Raw genomic sequence first — 8,003 nt, 5'->3', positions numbered from 1 at the left:
TTAAGTCGAAAATTTACATATGCATACATGAAAATCCGCTTAAGTAAAAATTGCATTTGGTTTTCCGTTGTAGATCTTTGGCGGAAAGGCCCTAGATTCCAGTCTGGTTACAACGGTAGCGCCACTGGATATCGAACAAGGGTTTTATTTTCCAACGTTAGCAATCCAACCACTTGGCTACTGGGCTGACTGAAGTTATTCGGGCTTTGTTACTTTTTCCATTTGTTAATTGGTTGTGAGCATATTATCTTTTGTGCTATCATACTGTATATATTTATCGTTAATTTTTTGCCATTGACTACGCGGATTGAAAAGTATGGTGCTATAGCCTTGTTGCAGGTTGGTAAAGCAAAAAATACAGTCACAAACAAGCAATGAACAAAAAAGTGACAATCATTAATATTTCCAAAAACAGATTAATTATGAAGAGGACGTGTGGAACCTGCACGCACAAGATTCATCCACATGTACGCCGAATATTTCAATCGTCATGCCAATTTATAATGAATAAAAAAAGAAAAACTGATGGTTTGAACTCCAAGTTATAATAAATAAACAAAGAATTCAGGCTTCAGTGCACACCATCATGCCAAAATTTGCATCTTTGTGCGCACGATTTCTCATTGAAAACTGCCGTACTTTCCAGTCCGGCTAATGATAACGTATATAGTTCGAGGTGATTAAAACAAATGGCAATTGTATACTACAATAACATAGGAAATAACCAGGACTGTCTGCATTTTTAGATTATTATATTATTACTCCGTACAGTTAGTGTTAAAAATAAATGATACTATACGCCCAAGCTTGTGAACTGGAAAATAACCAATGCAAATACCTAGCTGCGTAATGAGGACAAAATGTTAGGCTTTGGCATAATGCAGCAAGTTTTAACGTTGATGAATGTTTCATTTGTAGCCCTGTAGCTGAATATTTTAGTAATTATTCTATCTGTTATGAAAATATAAACTTGATAAGTGATAACTGTGTTCTTTCAAAATGGATTTAGTTGGAATGTCTGATGAGAGGTTAAAAGAGCAGATAAATAAATTCAGCAAAAAAGGACAAAATCTGCTCAATGAAGCTGCTGTAACTTCTAACAAAGAAACCTATTTACAGGCCACGGAACAATTCACGAAGGCACACAAAAGGGCTCTACTGCTTAACAATGATCGTGATTTAGAAAGGAGATGCTTGTTTAATTTGGGAGCATCTTATATCGCTGCTGGCTTACATGCCCGTGGTATTGACGTACTAAAGTCTATCTTGCAGGAAGAATCAGCAGCAAATGCCGATCCGTTTAAAGGGGACATTATTTTCAACATTGGCTACGGTCACGAGTGCGCAAAGGAATTTGACACGGCTATAATGTATTACAAAACGGCCATCGCAGAGTATCGCCTTCATTCTGTTAATCCTGGAATGATGTGTGAAACATTGGTTAATTTGGCAAAAGTTTACGCAGCAAAGCAGGATTATGTACAAGCCCGTGGCTATTACACAGAAGCCATTGCTGTGCATCAAGAACAGAACAAGTTTAAAGAAGCTTGCCAGGTGATGATATACAAAGTCGATTCCATGTTGTCAGATGAGGAATGCGGGGCTGATGAATGCAAATTTGTCCTTGATGAATGCCGGGACTTGGCTTTGAAGATCAGCAGACAGGAAAATAAGACCAGGGTATTAACTGAAATAGGAATGAAATATACAGTGCTGTCAGACTATAAAAATGCACTGACTTGTTTCGATTGTGCACTTGAGGCTTGTCCAATTGATAATAAACAACAGATTGCAATCACTTTACAGAACATGGGGGCAATTTACAATTGCTTAAGGCAATACCAAACTGCAATTGATGTCCACAAGAGTGCTGTTAAGATACATGGAGAGCTGGGTAACAGAAGCGCCCAGGCACAATGCTTCTGCAGCCTTGCATATGCACAAAGTCAGCTTGGAAATTTTCAGGTTGCAGGGGAGAGCTACTTGCATGCACTCCAAGCTTTTAAGGATACTGGAGACAAGTATGGACAATGGCAAGTGCATGAGGGTTTAGCCGGGATATGCATGGTTCGAAGCCACCATCACAAAGCGGTGGACCATTACCAACAAGCTATAAAGCTGCAAGCAGATGCTAAAAATGTTAACATGTCATACCAGGATAGGCTTGTTCAAAAATTGAGCCATGCACTACTTCTTCAGAGTAAGACCAGGTCCACCGAAGACAAGTCATCTGATGATAAGGTTCATGAAGAAACAATTGACGGCCGTGTGGTTTCTGAAGAACAATTAGATGGACCGGCACAACATCCAGCTTCACAAGAAAAATTCGTGAAGATCATGCCTAGAAAGATGAGGCGTCGTCCACGTTCATACAAGAGAGGAAGACGGGATTATTCTGATGATGAGTTCAGGCCCATTAGTCAGGTAGCACGTGGATTTTCATCAATCACAGAAGGAAGCATTCCAAGTCCAGAGCACATGCGTCAGCTGAGAGATGGAGGGGTCATCGACCAGAATACTCCATTTTACAGACAACTAAGCTCATCTTCGGATTCAAGCCACTAGATTATAAGATTTTGATTATTTTTCATTGGTATCGTGCTGTTCTGAGTTTGGTATAAGTTTGAATTGTGGCTTAAACTTAGCATACGTTGTGTCAACTGTGCTTAGTGCTTTGTTTGGTATAAATATATGTATGACTTCTTTTGAAAATTATTGCTAAAATGTTAGCCGTGACATCTTTGCAAGTAGTTTTCTACTGCATAGAATTTTTGCTCTCTCACACTGTCAGTAGGCATGGTCATTGATAGCTTTGTGCTCATATTTTTATGACTGTGTAAGTTCTTCAAACAAGATGTGCTACTTTTACAGCGTGTACCGTACCTTATAGTTTGGTTTTGCAAAATGAGTTGTTTTGATTTCAAATTCTTGGTTCCAAGTTGATAGCAATTAGCACGTAAGTAAAAATATACAAGAATGACACTCTGCATGAAATCTTTCTGACCTGTTTTTGGTGATGAACTGGCCTGTTTGAATTGCTCTTGCAGTAAAAGATGGTATTTTATTTCTAGTTTTGTGACTTTAACTTTTTGTAGTTATACTTTGCTAATGCGCTACATGTACTGTGATTGAAAATTGTTGTTTTTATTGTTGATAGTATGACCTTAAAATGTACATTTATCTAATGCACTTCCTAAATAGCACTTGATAAATTGCAGCGATACTTTAGAATTATAATTATTTCCTTTCTATGGAAATGAAATGCTGTAATTACTAATAACTGTTTCTTGCTCTTCAAACTGATTTAATCTTTGTAATACATTTGCTTATTTGTACTTCATATTACATTTGTACTTCATGCCAATATGTGCCTTAAAATGTAAAATCTGTTTACCATATTATTTTTGTATTTTTACTTTAATGCTTCTTTCTATTACTGCATAGAATATAATGCTGGCGTGCTGAACAATATGTTCTATATGGTCAATTTCTAAATGTAGTTTTTAAGTGACTTCATTTTTGTGGTTTGTTTTAGGTTTTCCTTTGTAAAAAGCTATTTGAAATAGAACTTGCATTTGTTTGAAAACTGGCCACGATAAATATGGAAGAAGATAAAAATGAAGTTGAAGAGATGGATGCGAGTGAAGCGGAAGTTCGTTTTGTCTCTGTTGATGGCTTCAGTGAAGCGGAGGAAGTCCATGACTTAATTTCCAACATCCCACACGCTGTTACTGGGCTTATAGCGAAAGAAATGTCTGATGAACGCTTCACAGAAATCGTTGACAAATACCTTGAATTACCCCATCTGCTTGACCCATACCTAGATGACTTGCTTCAACGTCTCCTCGTCTACATTCAAAATAAAAATACACCTCTCAAGGAGAGACATTGCGCTTTCAAGTACCTGTATCTTTTGACAAAGGTGCGTGGCCCAAAAATTATGGTAAAGAAATTTCCTCACGAAGTAGCGGACCTTGAGCCGATACTTGAACTCCTTTCTCAACAAAGCTTAACTGACCAAGAGAACTGGGAGACACGCTACATGCTCTTACTTTGGCTGTCGATGATATGCCTGATACCGTTTGACATGGTTCGTTTTGACGCACATGGTGCAGACGCAGTCAGTCAGAAGCAACCGATTGTTGAAAGGATGCTCAAAACCGGAAAACTTTATCTAGTGGCATCATCTGACAATTGTCAGGAAGCGGCGGCTTTGTTCCTTTCAAAGTTCATCACCAGACCAGATATTATCTCTGCACATCTGTTTCCATTTATCAGGTGGTGTCTAGGAAAGATTGCAGACTCCGACGCCACAACGATGCCTGGAATCACCACCATGAAAGGATGTCTGGCTGCTGTTGCTCTGATCTTTAAACAGGGGAAACGAGATGATCTGCTAGATCACTGCTCCCCTGCCTTGGAGAGGATCCTAGATTGCAACATTCTTGAAGTGAATAATACGCTGTTACGTAAACTTGTTGTCAAGCTAACGCAACGAGTTGCAATGACTCTCCTAAAGCCTACAGTTGCTTCGTGGAGATACCAGCGCGGAAATCGCTCTCTGGATCATACGTTGAAGGCACAACCAGTTATTTCTGCATCCACAATTCACGAAGACATGGAGGATGAAGGATATGATATTCCTGAGGAAGTGGAAAATGTATTGGAGGTCCTCTTGAATGGCTTGAAAGACAAAGATACTGTTGTTAGGTGGTCAGCAGCAAAAGGAGTCGGACGTATCACTGGAAGATTGCCCAAAGAACTTGCAGATGAAGTAGTGGGCTCAGTACTGGAGAATTTTACTATCTCGGAATCTGACAATGCATGGCATGGTGGTTGCTTGGCCTTGGCTGAACTTGGTCGGCGTGGTTTACTTCTTCCCGAGAGATTAAATGAAGTTGTTCCCGTTCTGCTAAAATCCTTGGTGTACGATGAACGGCGAGGTGTGTGTAGCGTCGGATCTCACGTAAGAGATGCAGCTTGCTATCTTGCTTGGTCTTTTGCCAGAGCCTATGAGCCAGAAACTTTGGAGAAATATGTCAATGATATTGGTCAAGCATTGCTTATAACCACGTCGTTCGATCGTGAAGTCAATTGTAGAAGAGCTGCTTCTGCTGCCTTCCAAGAAAATGTCGGACGACAAAGTCATTTTCCTCATGGTATTGATATCCTTACAAAAGCAGATTATTTTGCTGTCAGCAATTGCGGCAATTCGTATTTAACCATTGGCCCTTTCATAGCTAAGTTCAAGGAATACAGAAAAGCACTGATCGACCACTTGGTGACTAAGAAGAGAGACCATTGGGACACCAATATTCAGTGGCTTGCTGCCCAGTCCATGCATAAATTGACTAAATTAATGCCAGATTATATTGCGAGCGATGTTTTGCAGATGCTGGTTCCGCTCTGCACTGGCATTGATCTCACAACAAGGTACGGAAGTATTTTGATCGTTGCCGAGATAGTGCATTCTCTCCATGAGATTGAGGTCCAGAACGCGGAGAGCTATAACGGTCTGGCATCCAGAAACTCTACACTGAAAAGTATCCTGCGCATCATCCAACAATTATCAGATGCAAAATTATTTAAAGGTTATTCTGGTGAGCTGATGAGATTTGCTGCATGCCATCTTATAGCCAGAATTGCACAATGCACAGAAGTTAAAGTCCCAAGGCTGACTAACGACAGCTGGCTTGAGCTTATTCACGACTGTTTATCTAATCTTCACATGTTCACAAACACAGAGAAAATCTGTTCCGCAGCAATCAGCGCATTGTCTGCAATAAACCAAGTTACCCTGGTTGCTGCCCCCTTTGAAAACTTGGGCTCCCAAAAGGATAGTTCTACATCGGAGGCTGTTGATTTGTATCTCTCCCATTTATCCAGTCCACTTGAAAAGCAACGATGCGGTTACGCTCATGCCATTGCATCTTTGCCAAAGCCAGTGGTCCAATCATTCTTCATGAAAATCTGTCATAGTTTATTCAAAGCTGCAAAGATAGTGGATAAGACAGAAGCTAAAACTTTTTCCAGAGCTCGCCAAGAAGCGATTTACGCACTTTCTCGCATCTGTAACACCGCAGGTGTTTCCGCGGATAACAATATGAACGCCGGAGTATGCCAGGACAACATAGAACTGATTTACAACACCCTCTTCATTGGTTTAGAAGATTATACTAGAAGCCAGCACGGTGATATTGGCTCTTATGTTCGCATGGCAGCAATCAAAGCCTTAAAAGACATTACTCTATTGATTGCAGAACAGGACCCAAGCATACTTTCGCCAGCTGTGATGAGACCTGTTATCTGTGGAATATTGCAACAAGCATGCGAAAAAATCCATAAAGTTCGAGACCTGGCAGTCTCTGCACTTCTGAGCTTAATATCGTTGAATAACGTCCCTCACATTCCCTCACAGAAAGAACTTCTCGACGTCTTTCCCAACCACTCCAGCTCCAAATGGTATGCAATGGACCACTTATTTCATCATCTCAGCAAGCTTCTTGATCACCCAATTTACTCTCGTCACGTATTAACTGGTTTCATCGTGTCGGTTGGAGATTTGACCCAATCACTTGCAGATGCGAGTGGTGGAGGGTTGTTTTCGTTCATGGACACTATTGGCCAAGACAGAGAGAAGCTTGACAGATTCTGCTCAAATCTTTTAGAAATTTTTAGCAAGTATACAAAACAAGATCGCATTTCTATACCATTGTTGAAGACCCTTCATCAATTATTTGTGAACGATTGCTTTATGCTCATAAACGAATCAAATGCAAATGACACCATCGCTGCCAAATTCCAAGAGGAATTGCTGGTTTTAGTGAAAGCTGAGATAACAAGATGCAAGGATGCTCAGAAGATCCTCGTCGCTATTCCAGTCCTATGCGGGATGATGCAGTTTCAGCGCAAAAGTTTCCGAAAATTGCTTCTCTCTCAAATGATGATCCTTCTCTGTCATCGGTTCCCAGTGATTCGTCGAACCATGGCAGAACAGTTATATGAATTAGTGATAACCTTCGATGAGCTCGTGAAAGAAGACCAACTAGACGTTGTTATGACAAACCTCAGCGAGATTGAATGGGATAGCAATGTTGATCAACTTCGACCAATCCGCAACCAGCTGTGTGATGGTTTCGGTGTTTCACCACCAAAACTTGTCAAGAAAGTGACTCAGGATAATTGATAATTTTGAGTTATTGATTGTTTATCGTACGTTTCTACGCTTACAAATTATTAAACTGATGGTAGATTCTGTAATTTTTGCCACCCTGTTATTGACAATTCATAAGTGTAGTACATAAATTACTGTGCCGTTGAATATGTCTCGAACTGAAAAGTTTGATGTTGAGTATGAAGAATCTGTTACCAGTACAAGTATTTATGCATTCTACTTGTGTTAGATCTCACGTACTGTTATCCAAGCTAGTGAACGTCCGTGCATTGAACGTTTGGAGACAGTTAATCTTGAAATGCTGCTATTATAATCACTGTAAGACTTTTCATGCCTGTATAATTTGTTGCATGCTGTCAGTGTGAGTTCAATTTTTTGAAATGTTGCTACATTGTTTCTTCATATTAATTAAAATTATTTAATGCTTAAGAATTAGCCTCTAGCTCTGTGTTTCTTTAATTTGAGATTGCATCTAACTTTTTATAAAATTAATTGTTAGATGAAATCATACAATGCAGTTACATTTAGCTCCAAAAATCATAGCTTAACTTTTGAGTAATAAGTTGCATGAAGAATACAGTTATTGTCCACTGTTACTGATCTTTGTTATGCTCCATAAAGCAATCATTGAAGGATTTTGTGGTTTATTTTGTCAGTCTTGTGTCTCCAGATATGGTAAAATGTTTAGATTTAAGTTTTGCTTTGGTACTTCCGTGACCGTAAGCAATTCCGATCAACAATTGTTGTCAATTTAATTAACTGCATAAAAAAATTTGCAGAATTAGCAAATAGAACCGCAAACGACTTAAGCTTATCTCTAAAATCTAGC

General features: G+C 39.4%; 2 protein-coding genes across 2 annotated transcripts; both read left to right on the top strand.

The window, feature by feature from the left end:
* Positions 1-672: 672 nt before the first annotated feature.
* On the top strand, positions 673-3,535 carry LOC143468359 (uncharacterized). The gene has a single exon (XM_076965520.1). It carries the CDS (start codon positions 1,000-1,002, stop codon positions 2,563-2,565), a length of 1,566 nt encoding a protein of 521 aa, XP_076821635.1. The 5' UTR covers positions 673-999; the 3' UTR covers positions 2,566-3,535.
* A 49-nt stretch (positions 3,536-3,584) lies between these two features.
* LOC143468358 (tubulin-specific chaperone D-like) lies at positions 3,585-7,806 on the top strand. Its single transcript, XM_076965518.1, has one exon. It carries the CDS (start codon positions 3,602-3,604, stop codon positions 7,184-7,186), a length of 3,585 nt encoding a protein of 1,194 aa, XP_076821633.1. The 5' UTR covers positions 3,585-3,601; the 3' UTR covers positions 7,187-7,806.
* The last annotated feature ends 197 nt before the right edge of the window (positions 7,807-8,003 follow it).

The sequence above is a fragment of the Clavelina lepadiformis genome, chromosome 8 (assembly GCF_947623445.1).
Source record: "Clavelina lepadiformis chromosome 8, kaClaLepa1.1, whole genome shotgun sequence".
Classification (NCBI taxonomy): Eukaryota; Metazoa; Chordata; class Ascidiacea; order Aplousobranchia; family Clavelinidae; genus Clavelina; species Clavelina lepadiformis.
The sequence above is the reverse complement of the archived record's forward strand: the minus strand, read 5'-3'. Positions and strand labels throughout refer to the sequence as shown.

Bases quoted from the DNA above. Each gene is read 5' to 3' on its own strand.
- LOC143468359 (XM_076965520.1), top strand. From the start codon at position 1,000: ATGGATTTAGTTGGAATGTCTGATGAGAGGTTAAAAGAGCAGATAAAT.
- LOC143468358 (XM_076965518.1), top strand. From the start codon at position 3,602: ATGGAAGAAGATAAAAATGAAGTTGAAGAGATGGATGCGAGTGAAGCG.